Source organism: Neolamprologus brichardi, chromosome 12, assembly GCF_056152115.1.
Source record: "Neolamprologus brichardi isolate AB-2024 chromosome 12, ASM5615211v1, whole genome shotgun sequence".
In the NCBI taxonomy this organism is placed as follows: Eukaryota; Metazoa; Chordata; class Actinopteri; order Cichliformes; family Cichlidae; genus Neolamprologus; species Neolamprologus brichardi.
In genome coordinates this window covers 4,758,738-4,778,571 of record NC_142115.1, presented here as the reverse complement: position 1 = coordinate 4,778,571, position 19,834 = coordinate 4,758,738, and the positions used below count along the sequence as shown (strand labels likewise).

Genomic DNA, 19,834 nt, shown 5'->3' with positions numbered 1-19,834 from the left:
TCAAAAGAAAAGATATTTGTCACCATCCGTGTAAAAGAGTTGACGATGACATGAGCCGCATGGGGCCGTTGCCGCTCCGTCTTTATTCTGAGTTACACCTTCCTATTGCATTTCTAATGGTGCCAATAATTTAATATGTTATCTTTCAAATTCTCAACTTCAGCTAACCTTCTGGACGTGGATGTCATTAATAACAATGATGTCCTGGAAGTTATGGAGAGCCTCTTTAAATACAACAAAAACCAAACACATCCAGATTTCCTCTCTTGCTCTTTGCTGCACTTAAACCTCCACAGCCTGTCTTTAGACTTGGCTTCAGCCCCAAACATTTTAGCCCTTAGATTGGTGGAGGAAAGGTGTAGGAACTTGAAAACATCCATCTGCTACAGATCGCTGATTGAAAAGAAGTCTTTAAGACACACCAAGTCGACTTCAAACCCTCTCTTCGATTTACTTGAGAGTGGACATTTTTCTCAGGTTCTCCTTTGGGCGGCAACAAACTGATTGGAAACTATTAGGAGACAAGGGTCCATTTTGGGATCTTATTGTTAGAGGCTGACAAGCTTTTTTCTGCCCAGCGGAGCCAAGTTTTATGCCTCTCTCTACAAAGGATCCTGAAAAAAAGGAAAGGCTTTGAAAGATAGCTGACAAAAGCCCGCTGTCCTCTCCGACTCCCTCATCACGTCTCTCATTCCCACCTCTTTACCCCTGACAGAAAAACATGTTCACTATCTACTTGGAGGAAAACGGCAATCAAAACCAACTTATTCTTTGCTTCCTTTCTCAAACAAGTTGCTCACAGACAAGAGACACCTGTTTACTATGATGTAGTCTTTTTATATGGTGAAAACGAGACAAATACTCTTCTCTCTCATTGCAGAGTTCACTTGTGTTAACACAAAGTATCTTAAGCATAAAATACTCCAAAACAGAACTCTAGTGCAAAAAAGTAAGAACTTGCACACCTTTACCAAATTATTAATCCCCATAAGCAGTAGTAGCAGTATAAATGGCTGTATATTACAATCTCACTATGTCAAATATTAGCCAAGGACTCCTTTGTAAAAGCAACCCTCACCTGACTCGGGGCCCATCACGCAGCGGTTCCCGGTGGGTGCGCCCACGGTTGGCCCCTGGCAGGGTGCGTCGGTTGGCAGTGGAGTAATCAGGCTCCAGCTCATATGGCTCTTCTTCTTCGGGGCCCAAGCTGCGGCGATCATCCTCCAGACCATACGGCTCAGGCTGGAAGCGTTCTGGTTGTGAGCGGTTCAGATCCACAGTGCTGCTGCCCATAGGCACCTGGGGCTGCGCCACATGGCCATAATCATCCTTTCTGATAGGCAGGGTGTAGCTATTCTCCGGCCGGTAGCTATTAGGCATGTACGGGTACCGCGGCGGCCGGTAGTTGACGCCGCGAGAAAGACTGCCGTAGTTATCCGTCAAATCGGTGTAGCCGTCGTGAAGACCGTAATGGCGAATGTACTGGCTCTCCGGTGTCTCTCCGTATGAATCGTTGTAGGAGTTGTTGTAGGAGCGCGTCAGGGTTGAGGTCGCTTGAGGCGTTATGAAGCGGTCGCTTCCATTCTTCAGGTATCGCCGGTCAATGGAGTCGGTGTAGCTGCCCAGCGGGGACGTGCCTTCAGGCAGCGGCAAGCCATCGGGGCCGAGGGGCACCTGACGGACTGTCCGAGTGGTCACCGTCTTCACCATCTTAGTCACCTGCACGGGGAAACAGATACACACCGTCAGACAGCGTAGAACAATGTTACACCAAACCTACGCTTAGGTTTAAATACAGTGGTCAGTTTTAAGCTGACAACACACATAATAAATGTGAGCACTTGGAAATGTTAAGGTTTAACTCAATCTTTAAACCCTTATGCCCAAGAGGCAGAGTACTAACTGACCAATATTCAATTTTCAGCCTGTGTAACACGTTGATGGTTAGAAAAAACGATCTGCTTTAAGACAAACTCCAAATTTAAACCCCAGATGCTGTGTGCACACAGGAAGTGCAAATTCAGGCTGAATAGTGCTGCAACTGAGCCTGATGGAAGTTGTATAGCTCCACTGGACCTTGAGTCCCGAATGGCTCCAGATGAGCAATGTAGCATCACAGTCCACAGCTGAGGGACTGTTAAAGCCAGACCTGCGTGCACGCATTTCTCAAATTCGCATCATCCTTGAGCTAAATAACTCTGCTTCCTCTGCTGTCTCTGTGGTTTTCTGGCTGGAGAATGACAGACAGCGACTCCCTCCTTGGGCTCTCTGCCCATATAGAAAGCAATTTGCTGCCCACTGAATTTCGCTGTAGCTGATAATTGGCTATTTTGTCCGTGGCTATAAATTCATCTTTAAAATTAATGAAGCTGAGGAAAATTAACCGTCATCTGCAAGGGGCGCAGGTCTGATGTAGTTCACGTTGTGTTGCAGAGAGTTTTGTTCCCTTAAAAACTTAAAATCTAAGGAAAAAGACAAAAAAAAAAAGATCCTGCTCATTCCTGATTCCGATGGGCTTCATTTTCAGCACCGGCCCTGTTAATCTGAAAACGCCGCCTTTATTTTCCCATCAATGCCATGATTCCGATTTTAATCAGGAGCAGAGGCACGTAATAATATCATGGAGCCACAATGAAGCATTAAACCGCACCACAAAGGACGGCGCCAGGAGCAAACGCATAAACCACATATCAGTTGTTAAACACGCCATCCTCATTAACTTGCTTGAAACAAATAGAAATTTTCACTGGCCTTGTTTCTTGGTTGCACTCTCACTGTGAGCTACATAAGACCGCCTATTTCGGGAACGTCAAGGTTCATTTCCATGTTTCAAGCGCAGTAATTACTGAATAGTTTGCATTTGTTTCGAACTGCACAAAGCTGAGGTGGAGTGGCATAATAACAAAAAACCCAAAGAGCTCATTTGCTTGAGTTACATCAGCTAAAGGATGCGCATGACCTTAGAATCACAATAATGAGCTTGCTTTCATCTTGTTCACTGTGGCAGGTCATAGCAGGACCTCAAGTCTAGACTGCTCTCGTGCTACTTGCTGGGCTTCGGTGACCCAACAAAAGCTAGAGGCTGAATGTCATACCGTGCATGAGGTGGCTACATGTGCACAATAAATGCCATTTGATTACATTTTTTAATATATACATTCCTTTTTCTTAATATTCCCTCAGATATATATGTTTCTTTATCATTTCTAGTATTTTTTTAATCACATTTGGTTAATATTTGGTGCTATTTTATTCCGACAGAAACTGAGACGAGGGTACGTCGAGTGCTACAGCTTCCCAGCCTCGACACGCCCGGCTGCCTTGTACTAACACAGCTTTTTAGGCGATTTGCAAGGGCTGCAAAGGGAGCTATCGGATAGGTTTCAAACGCTCTTTGATGTGCGCTCAAGTTCACAAGGCGTTAAACCGTCACGCGCGGGTAGACGAGGGACCGGGGTTTCAGAAGAGCCTCTGAAATATGCTCAAGTGGTGTAAACAGCCCTAAAAGAGAATTGTTAAATTGGTTGCAAATATATATATGAATATGTAGCAATACTCAAGATTTCTGTGTTTGTACATGCTTGGAAAGTCACAGCAGTACTGAAATATGTTTAACAAAAAAACAAAGCAAACAAAAAACCCACAGGCAGTTAAGACACAGTCCTAGACTGTTTACCAAACTGTTAAAAAAGACAAACTGTCCACTTTACAGCGCTGCAAGACATTTCACAACCTCTGTGGCATTCACTATATCGGGCGCTTAAATTGACAAGGCGGCCATGGGTTAGTGAGGCAAAACTGAGGGAGTGATCAGATTTTTGAGCAGCTTGTGATTGCAAAACCTTAGATTAGTTTTCATCTTCTCTTAAAGAGAACGAGGAAAATTCAAACTGTTATTATATCTTGGGGAAATTCAGGCAGGCAGGGGGAGGCAAGAAACAACACAAATCACACAGGTTCGGCGTCCTTTACTGGGTCTGTCTCGGATAGGGTGGGGGTCGAGTTGGTGACCGGGGTGGGGGTGCGTGTGGCAGGCCTGGACTCCACTAACAAGTTGTCAGATACCAACGATGGATGGTAGGTGCGACGGGTGATGGTTTTCACCACTTTGGTGACCTGAAGTTGAAGGGATTCGTGGGAAAATGTGTTTCATTACACACTGATCCATACAGTTCTGATTCACATAGGCTGAGTGTAACAAGCAACGGTGTGCAAAAGAGAAACAGCTTAGGAATAAAATGATCTAATAAACAGATACACTGCTATTTTAATGAGCTGGAGTCACCACTAAAGCACAGATGTATAAGAGAAGTCTCCTCCAGAGCCAGTGGGACCTTAAAGAAGGGGTCAAATATTTGTGAAGGAGTAATTCAGATATTTAGCTACTATGTGTTTTCCGTCATGAGACTGTGATATTCTTTCTTTTAACTGTTTGAAACCCTAAATGGCCACAGCTGGCCGGTCAGAGTGTTTCTAGTTTTTGGATCAAAAATTTTTTTGTACACACTATATGTTAATAACATCAACACCTAGCAAGAAATCCGTCAGATGACTGTTTATGTTATAATGTCAGGTGTGGAGCATCCACAGCTATTCAGTCTGGAGGAGGCTGATGCAGGTCGATGAGCCAATGAAGCTCACTTCTGATGGATGACAGCGACACCAACATTTTTAAGGATTTCAACTTTTCTGTTGGCCTGAGTGACTGAAGCTTTCTTTGAGGTGGAGCTAACATTGCTGGAGTCAAACATTAGCATAATGTTAGCTTATAACCAGCTGTTCTTGTTGTTGTTTAGCTGGCTCTTCGTAACTGTCGAAGATGGGAGGGTAGCAATTCTAATCTGCTGACAGTAACTGGGACAAAATTGAGAATGAAAAGGCATGTTTATGCCTATTTTAGTGTGTTAGAGCTCTGATTTCAGTTTAGTGCATGAGGCTTGAGATGAGCAGGAAAAGGACGAGGTAGAAATGTGGAGGGGGAAAGGAGTGGTGGAGGTGCCAGATCAGGAATCAGATCAGGAATCTAATAGGATACTTATATAGGTAAAGACCCTACAATAATACACAGAAAACAGATATATGTATATATATATAAAACCTCATCTTAAGTGCGTCATGGTTCCATATATGGCACTTATAGCAGAATTCAAACATAATGTGTTAAGCATAGGTTACCTTTTCGTGACACTGAAACTTCAGGTTAAACGTACCTCTCTAACTTATTGAAAGCAGTTTTAAAAAAAGAAGTCCAGATGTAGAAGCCTATGGGGGGGGGGCGGGGAACCTCTCACTTGATTTATTTGAGGTTATGGCCTTAATGGCTAGTTTCAAGTCTTCATAAACACAACATCATGTTCATTCTGTAAGCTATGGTCCCAGTTAGAGCCAAGAAGGATAAAACAGGCTTTTAGAGCATACGAGAGTGTGGTGTCCCTCAGCTTCTCAGCCAGATCGGTTTCTCGCTTGTCTCTGGTTTCAAAATACCGAGGTGGCAATCGTTAAATTGCTCAGCACCAGGGAACTTCCCTAAACGATTGATGACGTCACAGTGGCTACATGCTGCTTTTCCATGCATTTTATGGTCGCTTTAACACTAGGCCTGTTCAAATCGTGACTCAGACATTATGATTCAGTTTTGTCTCGATTGTTAATTATTCCTCTGAATCCAGCGTTTGTCAGGAAGCTTCAACTTCTGCAGCCCCACGCAGATTTAGCCTGCTATCTCTCATTAGCCTCCTGCAGTGAGAATAGACAAAGACTCGAGAAACCCAGTCAGAAATTTTGACTACATTGTATCCGAAGCACCAGTCAAATCATTTTTCCTGTGGGTGTCAGACGCGGAGCTATTGACAACTGTGTCGATTTCAAGAACGTCCCAAGGTGGCAATTTTCCTTTGATTAGCTGCTTCGTTAGCAATCATTCCACTGAAGCCAGTTTTAAAAAGGGGTTCACAATATATCCGACACCACTGTTGCAGTGTATCATCAACTTTTAGGGGGATAAAGAAAATTAAGACTCTTGTCAGATTTCAAAGCTAATTATGTGTCGGGCTCGGCCATACTTATAAACCATGTCACATGGCTACAGCAGTTGTCTGCATCTTGAGAGAAAAGCGTTCTTACTCTGCTCTAGTAACTGTCTAGCTTGATGAGTGTGCAGTCTGTCTTCTTTTTTTAATAACAGCCATACATGAATAAATCACCATTAGGCCTTTTTTTCCCCTCCGGAAGATAATAACCAGTTGCTGCTTCAGTTTGACTTGCCAGTGCATGATGGGCAATGAAAATGCTCTTGGTTTGGTGGTCTGCATCCACACACACACTAGCTCACATCCAGACCAATGAGAAAGAAGGCTGCTTTTATTGGTCCAACTGCACTTTAGCACTGAAATGACCGGTGTTTTATTCAGAGTGTCTGCCAGCAGGAAAAGAGGGCTGGAAGGCAGCCAAGGAAAAAAGGGAAAAAAAGCATGGCATTGTAGGGCAGGAGGTAGCGTGTGGATCTAATTGAGCATGTATATGTGTTCTAACTCATGCGCACGTTCAGGGTCCGGGCCAGTTCACTTTTGAGTTGACCTGATTGAGCGCATAAACAGAACCAGCAGTTAATCTGCCAATGAAAGGTTATTCAGTGCTGTTTTGCAGCCTTAAATGAGAAATTCCCAAGATTAACTCCATTTGTCACCTGAAATTTACCACAACCACACAGTTCTACAACACAAGTCCCATCCGTTTTTATTTTTTCCCCAACGGACAATCAGGGGGGAAAAACCCCCACTTTTCTCTTCCTTTCCTATTATTCTACCAAGTAATTTTCCCGAACACTGAATTAAAAGAAAAATATTTACAACTAAACAAACTTTTTTCCTTTTTTTGCCTGCAAATCAGCAATGTAGGAGAAGCTCCAGTGCTTCAACTTCAAACAGTCAGGTGGGGGATAACCATAAAGGGAAAGGAGTGTGTTAGCATTAGGAAGCATGGCAAACCTTTGGGTTAAAAGAGCACGTATGCACATAAATACGACTGACTTGCTGGGAGAAATGGAAAGAGGGTAAAGGAACACTTCAGAAAAGGGAGTCAAAGACAGGAGAGGAGTTGAGGAAAAAGACAGACGAGGAAAGCGAGCAGGACAAAATTCTCTTTGTAAATTCTCAACTGGGTCTGGATCTGTTTACCACCACAGACCTACAACCTTCCACAAGTTCACCCTGAGCAATCTGCTTAAAGTGACTTCCAGAAAACAGGCAACCCCACCTCTCAGCAGGGTGGCAGGCCCTTAAAACTAGCCTGGTTCTTTCCCCGTCCTCGGCAGCAAAGCCCTTGATTAGTGTGATGTTTTACTGCGTGCGTTTTGTGTGTTACTCCTAACAAGTCTTGCGCTGTAATGCATAAAAGCGTGCGAGAGAGTTTGTGTGGCCAATTCCCTAGCAGTAAACAGGCTGGAGGGCAACGGGTCCTCCCTGATGAGGGATTAGACCAGGCTTTTTAATTACAGTTTCACAGTCACAGGAGTAAGAGCTCCACACAGCTCCTCACCACCGCTCTGGAAGCCTCCAGCTACAGCAGCTGACTGTAGCCACAAAGGCGTATATCTGAATCCCCCCTCAAAGATCTTGCAATGCAACCCTATCTCTGAACGCCTTAAAATGTAGAAGCAAACACTGAATTTTCAATCCCAGCATTATTCTGATGATGCTGTTTGGTCAAATCCAATACAACAATGAATTCAGGCTTTAGCAGATTAATGATACCGCCTGAAAAGGTTTCACAGCTCTGAGATCTTCAGCAAGGTAGCAAATGATTTTGTCCTGGTTTACATGTTAAACAAACACCAAATTTACTTTGATTTCAAGAAACCTAAAACAATTTCACTGATATTAAAATTCCCCAACTTTATGATTTAAAGCGTACAGTTTCAGGAACATGTTTGTGAACACTTCACTTAGGGCTGCACGATTAATCGTTAGAAAATCGTGATCTCAATTCATACTTATGTGCGATCTCATTTCCAAATGACAACGATTTAAAAGAAGAAAAAAAAAAAAAACGACGATTGTACCGCATTTTGATCCGGGACGTAATCTGCATGAAAACAAGCGCTCACTCTTCTTGCTCAACAAATGACAAGGGCGGAGCCTTATACCACGTGATACAGAAGCTGCGCCGTGTGATGCTAAAATTGGCAGGGAAAAAACAACGGAGAACACGTCAGGGATGACGAGAAAGTGACAGGAGAAAATCCGTCCGGTCAACCACCCAAACATCAATAACGGGAACCTTATACAGCGCTTCCCTATACCCGTTGAACTCCCGCAGGCACAAAGAAATTACGGAGGCTATCACTTATCACCTGACCAAAGATATGGCTCCATCAACACTGTGCAAAACGAGGGATTTAGGAAAATGATCAACACCCTAGACAAACGCTACACAGTGCCGTCCCGCAACTATTTTTCTATTGTTGCACTACCTGCTCTATACACGCAGTGTCGAGCAACGGTGGAGACGCAATTTCAAGCAGTACAACATTTTGCTGCAACGACAAAACGTGAGACATTTGTTGTTTTTATGTTTATTTATTGTTTTTATGTTCAGTCTCAACTGTTACGAAGTTGATGTGCAGTTAATAAGTGCAATAAATATTTATACTGGGAAAGAAAATCGTGAGAGAATCGTGATCTCAATTCTAAGCGAAAACATCGTGATTCTCATTTTATGCAAAATCGTGCAGCCCTAACTTCACTGTGTTTCTTTATAAATATCACCTAAAACGTCATTAGATTTTCACAAAAGTCCTACAATTAAATATAGATAAAAACTAGACGTGGACATTTATTTATTAAGGAAAATGGACTGCATTAGTCAAAACTCTTTAGAGAGAACGCATAATGAGTTGCTGTTTTTGTGCAGGACCCACAAATCTGATGTGTTTGTGCCATTATTTGCTTTCTCAGACGTTATTGTGAAGGTCCGACTTTGATTTATCCTCCTTCCAAACTCACTGATTCAAAGAGTCCGACTCTAATTTCGCCTCCATATTTACTGCTAAGGCCACAGATTGTCAAGCTTTTGCTTGCAGCTGTATATCAAAGTTATAAATTATAGACTTTCTCATCATTTATGATTCCACCGAGGAATACTGAGACACTACATAAAACAAAGACAGAGAAAAACTATGCAAAAGAGAGTATTGCTAGGGACAGATCAACCGAGGTGGAAGCAGCAAGCAGTGACTTAAGTGAGAGGTCGCTTTTAGCTTGTGATGATGCAGAGTTGCGTTGCACGCTGCTGCTATAGCCTGTATGGGCACACAAATAATGGCGGCGTGATGGGAAAAGCTATACTGGTACAAAAGTCAACTCACCTTCACGTTAGCTGATATACCCTTACAGAAAAACAAAAGAACACAGTAAAGGACGAATCAACAAAGGAGCTTTTGAGGAGCACAAAACTGATAGAACATCAGGGGAATTTGCTCATAATAATAATAACAATAACAAATAAAAGAAAGAAAATGAAGAAAATAAAGCCATGAGAAGGAGATGAAACCACTTTGGGCTGTAGGATTATGGGATTTATAGTTCTTAAGAATGCAAGTCTGGGAGTGGAGATACGCTACCAAGCAGTAATCCATAAGCAAAATTTGAGCAATACTGAAATGGATCAAAGGGACTTTGGGGAGTTTTGCTACTATGAGGTTATTGGGATCAATGTGGCAAAACAATGCCGCTGCTTTGAAGAGTCCTGCTCGTGTGATAGTACGCAGAAAAAGTGTTATGGACAGCTTTTTAAAAAAAAACATTTTAAAGTTTCAAATTTTAACTGAGTCACTCCATTAACACAGTAATATAGAAACAATTGACAGCAAGTTAATATATCTGTGGGGGACAAAAATGATTTGATCCCCTGCTGAATTTATAAGTTTGGTCACTTACAAAGAAATGAACAGAAATTTGCTCCATTTAAATGTTAGAAATGCACAACTTTAACAGCGTATCAAATAATTTGCCCTCCTGTATAACTGACTATTTAATCATGTCGTCACTAGTTTTTTTTTAGGATCAGCATCAGCCCCTGCCTTGCACTGTGACCATGCTGTGTGTGCAGCTTTGAGTCTTACCTTGGTTTCTGTGCGCCGTGTGGTTCCATCATCAGAGGTGACCACTGAGACGTGGGAGGTGGGGGTGCCGGGGTCTTCTTCAATGGTGACCGTCTCCTCCACCACCTCCTGCGGCTCTTGCATCATGGCCAGGGACGTGGCGTTACTGGGGCTCTGCTCCTGTGCAGAGAAAAGTAAAAAAGAGAATCTGAGAAAAACTGAACTGAAATAACCGACAGATTAAAAAAAATAAATAAATAAATAAAAATCAGTTGTTAAGATAGAGTGGAGAAAAACAGAACAGCATCCAGGTAATCATCCATTAGACATACGACAAGATGAAACTTTAATTGGGCCGCAGCAGCAACAAATGACATTAGAATCCAGCAGAGAGAAGCCGAGCATAAATAAGAACATTGCAAATGAAGTGTATTAAATATAATGCCACCTGCAATTTGCAATGCAACAGTCGAACATCAAGTAGATGGAAAGTGTGAAGCGCATGGCGTGAATAATAATGTGTAGAAAAAACCGCTTGAAAATACACGGATATGAATAATAAGTGTTTACGATTTCCAAACACGATGCGGTATGAAACAAAAGGGCTCCAAAAAAATATTCATGAAAATTACTGAAATATGAAAATGTAACTTTATTGTATGGATATAATTAAAAAAAGGACTTAGCTGCATTTGAAATGTTTACGTTATTGTCACTGTAACAGCAGCAGATTTAGGATAGAGAACATCAGACATGCACTGATTCAGTAATTGAATTGGATAGTGGTTGGACAGTGACTCAGAAAGCTAGACTGGACATCGATGACAATGGGCCAATCGATTGGGTTCGGTCTTGCTCTGTGTTTACTATGCCACGTGTCAGCAGTCAGCGCAGTGATTGTTAGAACAAAACCTAACATAGCATGGAGGAAGATAACAACAACGTGTCAGCAGATTGGAGGTATTCCACACGTCTTGCTTGTGGCAGGTAAGTTTGTGACTTAAACTGTGGCCAGGTGTCTTCATTCGACTGAAAAACTGTTGACAACTCTCTCCCAACTCTCTCTGTCACAGTGCTCTGCAAAAGCCTTGAGCCATTCCTTGGTTCTTTATATATTTGCTAGGAAAATGGGTGAAACAATTTCTTCAAATGTTTTCTTTGTTTTCTTCAAAAGATGTGGCGATCGTGGCTCAAGAGTTGGGAGTTCGCCTTGTAATCGGAAGGTTGCTGGTTCAAGCCCTGGCTCGGACAGTCTCGGTCGTTGTGTCCTTGGGCAAGACACTTCACCTACCGCCTACTGGTGTTGGCCAGAAGGGCCAATACAGTTCTGACAGGTTTAAAATCAATATTTGGAGTGACCAGCTTTGCTCTTCAACACAGATTGAACTCTTTTAGACACGCTTTCTTATCATTTCTTTAAGTAGTCTTCAGGAATATTTCTCTAGGCTTCTTGTTTCTACCTCGAGCTCTGATCTCGGTCAAGATAATCCCACACTGCTTCAGCAATGCTGAGGTCTGGACTCTGAGGAGGCCAATGACGATTTAAAATCTGATGGTACTTTTCTACATTCATATTTCCATCACTTCTGACAGGATCCCCACAGCCACTCACAGAACTACAGCATGAAACCATGACAGAGCCTCTGCCATGTTTTATTAATGGCAAAAGACACCACTGTTAAACCTCTCTCCTGATCTCCCCAATTCATAGTGACAATGATTTGAATCAGAAATTTCAAATTTGGATTTAACACTACAAAATACCTGATGCCACTAATTGTCAGTCTAGTTATTATATAATTTGGTGTACCTCGGTCTTTACTTCCTGTTTCCCTTTAACTGAGTTTCAGATGAGGCTTCAGTGAACAGTAGATGGATCAGATGAAGAGTCAGATACATTTTACCATACAGGGAAAAGCAAAAACAAACAAACAAAAAGGTACAAAATACACAGATTGCACAGATGCACAGATTCAACATTAAGCAAATCAAGTTCAAGCCATCCAGGTTGATCTGTGACCGCCCCATATGTCATTGACATACAGGTGGTGTAGGTAAAATCTGAGGTTCAAAAAAAGGAGCTTTGTAAGGCATCATTACATCATTCATTGACAATAAAAGGGTTTAACAACAAGCACATACATATCTACTTCAGGTTTTCTGTCAAAATACCTTATTCCACATATCAACTACAATATAGCTTTCCCAGTACCTCCTGTATTTACTTAACTGATCCATTCTACACTCAGAAAAAGTGAATTCTCCATTTTATATATTTCCTGTACTTTTTCTTTCCATTCTGTTCTTACTGGGAGTTCTTTCATTAGCCATTTCCTGGTAACTGCTTTCTTACCAGCTCCCTGGGTAATTACTAGGGGTGCAACGATACTCGTATCGATATTGAACCGTTTGATACAGTGCTTTCGGTTCGGTACGCATATGTATCGAACAATACAAAATTTTTTAATTTATTTTATCAACTTTCCTTCTTCTGACGATGCTGTCTGTGTTGAGCGCTCAGTGGATCTGCGTTCGACAGTGCAGCCTAGGCGGAGTAGTCGAACGCAGATTCACTGAGTGCAGGGCAAGCTAGCAAGACAGAAGTTAAGCTCTCGTTGCAACATGGCAAATTGAACCTCCCCCACCCTCATTCAGATCTGGCGTTTGGAACAATTTTGGTTTTCATGTGACGTATGACCCTGAATGTAAGCACGTCATGGACAAAAGTAAAACAGTATGTTGGATGTGCCATGCAATGCTCAATTACATTGGTGGGAACTAGTGCGTTAGCGCAGTTAGCTCGTTAACGTGTTGGCCGTCCAGCCCCACGCACGGGGCGATCCGCGGTAGCTCGTTAACGGAGATTTGCTGTGTTGTGGCGTTAACGTCATTTCAACGAGATTAACGCTGACAGCACTAGTGGGAACACAACGAATATGACTGCACATTTGCTCCGACATCATCATAGTGCAAAGACAAGTGGAAGCAGAGAAAAACAACAAGCATGCATGCTACAAACTTTACCGGAGTCATTTAGACAGCCGTTAGCACATGATTCTCCTTATGGGGACCTGATATGTTTAATATGCTGCTGAGAATATAGCCCAGAAGAAGCGTATAGTATAGCTTTTATTTTGGAAAGAGCCATTTCTCTGTAATAAACTCTCTTTTCCAAAGATGAGTGATTCCTCAATCAGATATATTTATTATTTTATCCCTTTGTTGTTTCAGCAACATTAAATTTAAAAACTGTACTTTTGAGTTAAAATATATATTTATAATTTTAATAAATGACAAATTAAAAAGGCATGAACATTTTTTTATGTTACGGTTCCTTTGGTGTCACGGTTCGAAAAAATATCGAACCGTGACACCAAAGTATCGAACCGAACCGAACCGTGAATTTTGTGTATCGTTGCACCCCTAGTAATTACTTCTACAATTTCACTCCAATATGGTTGAATAGCCGGGCAACCCCAGAAGATGTGAAAGTGATCAGCTACCAGTTCTCCACACTGTCTCCAACAACGTCCACGTTTACATTGGACCTTCTGCTTTCATTTTAGTTTCTGAGTAGTAAGAAAAATCGAATCATATTTTTCCATGTAAACTCCCCCCCGTGACCTGAACTAGATATATTCAGTTGTGTAATCTTACATTTGTACGCATCAGTTAGTAGGATGATTAGGCCAGTATTACTTTCATCCCTAGGTTTCATGTTACTGTTAAAATAGGATCTAACCCCCAATATTGGAAGTAGTCTTGCTTTTCCAATCATGTTTGCCCCCAAGTCTTTCAAAACTGCATTTCCCCTGCATCTGATGTCCAAACACCTCTGGCTGACCATCGTTTAAAGCGATTATCTTGCTGGGCTGAAGCAAATTCTTTATCATATGCTACCCACCGTAGCTGTTTCATCTGATTTCCTCATTTTAGTTTTTCATATTCTTCAAACCAGATATTTAGGGATGTTCTTGTCCCACAGTTTAGGTTTTCTTTCTGTTCTAAATGTGATTTTCTGTCTCCGATTATTGTTTGAAATGGTAAATCTATTTGAGTCATGTCCACCTTACTATTTTGCTTTGTAGGAAGGGTTGCACCAGTAGATTAAATATCTCAATTCTGCAGCTTTAAAATGACTTTGCAGAAAGCTGTAGTGTTGTGCATCTCACTCTGGGCTTCCACATGAATCCTGAGAGCATTCTGCTCCACATATTAAATCGTTTCATTGGTATTTCAACCAGGACCGACCGAGTTGTTTATGTCAACTCTACTACCACTTGACTTGCATAACAAAGTCCATCTATGTATACCTTCCTTTAATTTCCTTCATTCTTCTTCATTCCATCCAGATTCATTCTTTTAGTTGTATTAGTAGAGTCAAGAGAGGGCTGCAGCTGTTTGTTCCAGTCTCTGCCATACATAAGGGTACCTCTGGTCTCTTCAGTAATCATGTTAAATATTTTCTTAATTAGCATTTGGTCATTACCTAGTGGTCTGTAAACATGGCTTATGGTCAATGAGTCCAGTTACTAGGATATATAGCCCCTCTTTCTCTGCTATTTGTCTAATTAGTTGAAAGGGTTTTTTTATTAGAGATTAATATTGCGACACCTCTTGCATGTCTTTGTTTGTAAGATGAGTAATATGTATGTCTAAAAACCAGTTGTTAAACTGTTTCATGTTCCATATTATTTATACGCATCCCTTACCAGAATATTATGACTTGATTTTCCATTTTCATCTTGGTTGCAATTTTTTTCCTTTTGATTGGGCTTCGCGGGGCTTTAACATTTAATTTGACTATATTATATTCCTGGAATTATGTCATATTCCCCTAAGCAAACATGTATAGTATAAACTCCAAAAGTGAAGTTCTGAACAGGGAAGGGAATCCTCCAAATGAAGGGCCCCTCCTGGGAGCACAGAGATCCTCTCTGGTTCTGCGTGTGTGCTTCCCTACTCTCAAGTTGCTCCATATTATACTTGGATTAAACCACATTTATTATCAAAATGTCTTCCCAAGTGTGACCTAGTGATTTGGAGAGCGGCATTTCTGATTCTAAATTGTCCTGATAAACAGTTACTTGTGTCTCTACTCCGTAACTTTTCCATAAGTTGTTTATTCACGAATGGCCCTTAATTTTTGGCCTTTAATCCTCCTTTGTTGTTGCTCTGTTATATGTAATGGGACTGTCAACATAAATGGTAAATGGACTGACGCTTTTCTACACTTCTGAGCACTCAAAGCGCTTTACACAACTTGTGCATTCACCCATTCACACCCATTCGCACAAGCACATTGTTCTAAGTGCTTTCTAAGTAACATTCACACACATTCATACTCCGATGGATGCAATTTTGGGGTTAATATCTTGCCCAAGGATATTTGGCATGCAGACTAGGGGAAGCCAGGAATCGAACCACCAACCTTCTGATCAGTAGATGACCTGCTCTACCGCCTAAGCTACAGCCTTCTTGTATCAGTCTTGTATCCCCAGGTCGATGTCCGAGAGCAAAAGTTTGGTCTTAATAAAGTTCTTCAAGGACTCAGTTGGGTTTCTACGTTATTGTCCTGACATAAGTTGTTTCTTCAGGACTGCGTCTCAAAGTCGGTTAACAGCGAACACCATTGTGGCATGTGCGTTATCTTTCCTTTTCTGTGGTCTTTACTATCTTTGCTCTTTATTTTCCCACAGGTCTTTAAATAAACGTGATGTTCTAGACAGGAAAAAAGGGGAAACGATAGACCTTTGCTGAGAGTTCACATAATATGCTGCTGTTCAGTTTGCTGCCACTTCCTCTTTAGTCCTGTACACCATGCTGAGAAATATCAGCTCTTTGGGAATCACCTTGTTGGTACAAAAATATAATTTTATTCCTGTCTGTGTTATCTTTGGCATTTTCATAGATTCAACTATGATCAAATGATCTGTTTTTGCAACAGGCTGCTAGTAACAAAGTGCCTAAAGACACATTTTAGTGTTCTTTGCCAAGTTGTCTGTTATGCGTAGACACAATAGTGAGTCATCGCTTGAGTTAGGCAGAATGATGATGCTTGAATGAGTCACTGGTCAGTGTTAATTGGCTTGACAAACAAACAAATCGTCTGAAAACAGTCAGGTACAAGAACAAGAACAAGACTGAAAATTAGTGAAAAAAGCAGCAAAAGGAAAACGTTAAAAACCTTCAGAAAGCCTGAGGAAATATTGGTCAAGACTCTCTGAAAACTTTAATAAAAGTCTGGCTCCATGGAGCAGAATATATAAAAAGACAGGCAGCTCAAAAACCATATGCTTATGATACCATGCACCAGCTATAGCGCACTGGTTGTAAGAACAAGAGATAAAGCGTGGAGGTTTAATAACTTAGCATTGATATCAGGATAACAACTCTGCAATGCAGGATAGGCAACAAGCTCCTCACCTCTTGATACTTAAAGCCAAGTTAAAGCTTCTTTCAAGGAAAGAAAATTCTGAAGGACCATTTTTATTCGTATTTCATTGAAAGGCCGTGGATTTCAAAAAGAAAAAAAAAAACATGTCTATAGGCTACAGATGACAGTGAATATGGAGTTCCTCATAACCCACCTGACCTTGTTCAAAGAAACAAGGTCAGGTGTTGCATTTCCTGCTGATGGAAAATAATACAAAGTCAACGGTTGGAGGTGCAACGCCCTGTCATGGCCCGCTGCTGCGCTGGAGTGTGACAAAATTACAGCTCTCAGGGTGGAGAGGGAAAGGGAGGCATTTGAAGCAATCACTGATAACCAAAACAGCACGGAGCCAAGAGAGGGAGAGGAAATCGAAAGTAATAGAGAGGGCGGAGAGGGAAAGGCTTGCAGTTGGACGGTGTAGTGGGAGAAAGAGTGTTTCTTATGTCGGAGGAAAAAGGAAGTCTGCTTGTACAACTCATAAGGACTTTGTTCAGGGTGTTAGAAATGCCACAATAATGTGTGCACTTCCTGTTCTCTTTGACCCTGATGAAATGCATTTTAAAATTCTGTAAAAATAAATAAAAAATTTAAAAAAAATGCAAATATTTCCATTCAGTTTTTATTTCTTACTTTTTTTGAACCCCTCATAGTCTTTCTCTTAAAGACAAATTTAAATAATCTCCAACAGTGACATCCATCCAAGTTAATCTATTTTCAAATTCATTCACATGCTGTAATGACAACTATTTCTGTCTGCCCAATTACACAAAGCTCACAGGAGAAATGAAGCGAAGGCCAACAGGCGAGCAAGAGGAAAAGTTTTTGTGTTATTCCCTGTTGTCTTTTGTTGAAAGACTAAGTGACACTTTGTGGAGGAATACAGCTTGTTTCCTTCACATCTTTGAAGACACTAATAAGCAAACACTCCATTGATTGGACAAGTTCTCTCAAGGCTTCAAAGCCCCACACGCCCCTTCATCGATCTGCTCGTCCCTCTTGCTGATCAGTCAAAAAGTTTGCACTTTTTACGTCTAGGATCCTCTCCCCTAATTCTGCAACCCTCCAGCCTCCAGGTCCCTGATGGGAAAAAGACCTGGGCTCTCAGTCTCGGTACGCATCACCTCCTTCAGCAGCTCACTAGAAATAAAAACTGCTCCCTTCATTTACCTGCCCCACTCTATTCAGTAACTTAGAGTCAATTAGCACTCTGAACTGAGCCGAGTTAGATCATTACACTTGGAAAATGGTTCCCAAGCCCCATTATTGGGGTTAATGACTGGGAAGGCTATCAGCTGCATAGAAAGAGACATTTATTTACACAAAATCATTGTGAGCTGATGAAAAGACATTTTTTTAAACAACTGACCTCAGGCTATAAAGTTCAGCTGGGAACAGTTCTAATGGCATTCTGAAAAAGGTCAGTACTGATTAGTTGCATCCAATCAGCATCCTTGTTCTGCTTAATTATATATGCAAATTACCCTCCTGACTCAGTGCCCAGCGCTAAAAACAGAATGGAAAATTAGTTATTTGAAGACTCTCCAAGTGTGTACACAACTCATTTAAAATATGCAATGTCTTCCAGTAGTAATAAAATAAAGCTTTGTTTGCAGAACTGCATCATTTGCTGAAAATTCAAGGTCCAGTGGAACGTGCACAGCCTTTTGTGGATCCTGTGCCAGTAACTGGCTTCCACTTCTGATAAAAGATATCTGTCCTTAGCTCATTGGTCTCTTTATTAACACTCCATAAAGAAAATAATATTATATATTCATAAAATAAAGACAGCACTTAATTAGTCCTTCGGTTAAGATCATCAAAGACAGAAACCTATGGGGATGTGGATATGGACTGCGTAGCATGTAGCATGAATGGTTTTGATTTATCTTTTGAGGACAAGAGTAGTGTATGGAAGTTACCTCCTGTTCCACCGCTTCATCTCCCTGTTAATCTGGACAAGTTAACTGCATTCCTATGATGTTTAGCTCTTTGAAGGCTCAGTGGATGAACCCACAGTAGGTGCTGTCACAGCAGGAATATGTAATAAAAGCAGCACCATCCTGCAGTTGTTTAAACACTGTTAGAGCACTGGACAGAAAGGAGAGCGTCGGGGGGATCCTTAAGGGTTCGCTGACAAACTGGCTTCGTGATCCAAGCTTTATGCGAGGTTGCTCGCTCACTTCTCCCGCACTCAGCATGCAATAAATTGAAGCGTGGCGTCAAACTCGACATTACTGCCCCTAAATAAATTATTAAAAGCTGTCTGGCCACAGTCAGGCTTTCTGAGGGCCCCGGGGAAAGGTGAGGCTGATTCCAAGTCAAGGAGCCTCAGGAAAGGATACCCTTCAGTAGGGGTGGGCGATAGAAGCGATATACGATAGAAACGATATACATTTAGCCAACGATAGAGATTTTGACTATATCGCTCTATTGCGATAGCGCATGTTGATGATGTCATCAAGCTGCGCCTGTTTTGGCCGAAAGCATCGCAGCGGCTACAACCATTATCATCTGCAAATTATGGCGGGCGACAGTCATAGCAAAGAGATGAAGCACTTTTGAAATATGGGGAAAGGAAAAACTGTGCTTCCTCTAGGGCTGCCACGATTAGTCGACTAGTCACGATTACTAATTTAATAGTCGACACGTCGTTTAAGATCCCAAAAGACGCAGGAATAAGTAGTAGGATTTAAGAGTGTAATAACGGACTGAAACAGAAGATGGCAGCACTGCGTGCACAAGGATGCCAGCTGCCGTTAAACTCCGAAGAAGAAGAAGCTCTGTCCCAGAATTCATAGCGCAGCCCAGCTCAGTTTCCAACAATGGCGGCAGCTAGTTAGTTTTAATATTACTCTTATTATTCTTTCTGGTCACAAAATAAACGTTTAACATATTTTCAGGCGAGAATGTAGCTGTGTAAACCTCAAATATCTGCTCAGTTTATCAAGACACCACATATTTTCAAAAGTGCTCCGACGTTTTCGGAGATGTCTGTTACCCACTAGCTCAATGGCTAGCTGGGGTTCAAGGCTCACTAGAGCCGGTGAGAACACCGGACTCCTGGCTAATCGTTTTCAAACCTATACTCAGGTTAAACATGTAATATAAGTCACTTAGATATCTTAAAAATTTTATTGTTTGGCTTTTTTCAGTATTTTATTTGTTCTTGAGTAAATCGGTTTGGCTGAGATTAAAGTTATAGTTTTTACACAGCTGAATAAACGTCAAACAGACAGCTGATTATCAGAAGTGTGAGATGCTCGAGAATATACTCCGGTGTTCTGTTATATTTTAGATAG

General features: G+C 41.5%; 1 protein-coding gene across 5 annotated transcripts in view; it reads right to left on the bottom strand.

The window, feature by feature from the left end:
* arvcfb (ARVCF delta catenin family member b) overlaps positions 1-19,834 on the bottom strand; it is a 297,352-nt gene that overhangs the window by 100,753 nt on the left and 176,765 nt on the right. For 2 of the 5 annotated variants that reach the window (XM_087848925.1, XM_087848928.1), the window contains exons 6-8: positions 10,121-10,279; positions 9,365-9,385; positions 1,079-1,719 (exon numbers count right to left, since the gene is read on the bottom strand). In XM_087848925.1, the coding sequence (XP_087705051.1) occupies positions 1,079-1,719; positions 9,365-9,385; positions 10,121-10,279 (821 nt within the window). Of the gene's footprint in view, positions 1-1,078; positions 1,720-3,972; positions 4,117-9,364; positions 9,386-10,120; positions 10,280-19,834 lie in introns of all 5 variants that reach the window. The other 3 variants (XM_087848926.1, XM_087848927.1, XM_087848924.1) reach the window with 2 other exon arrangements.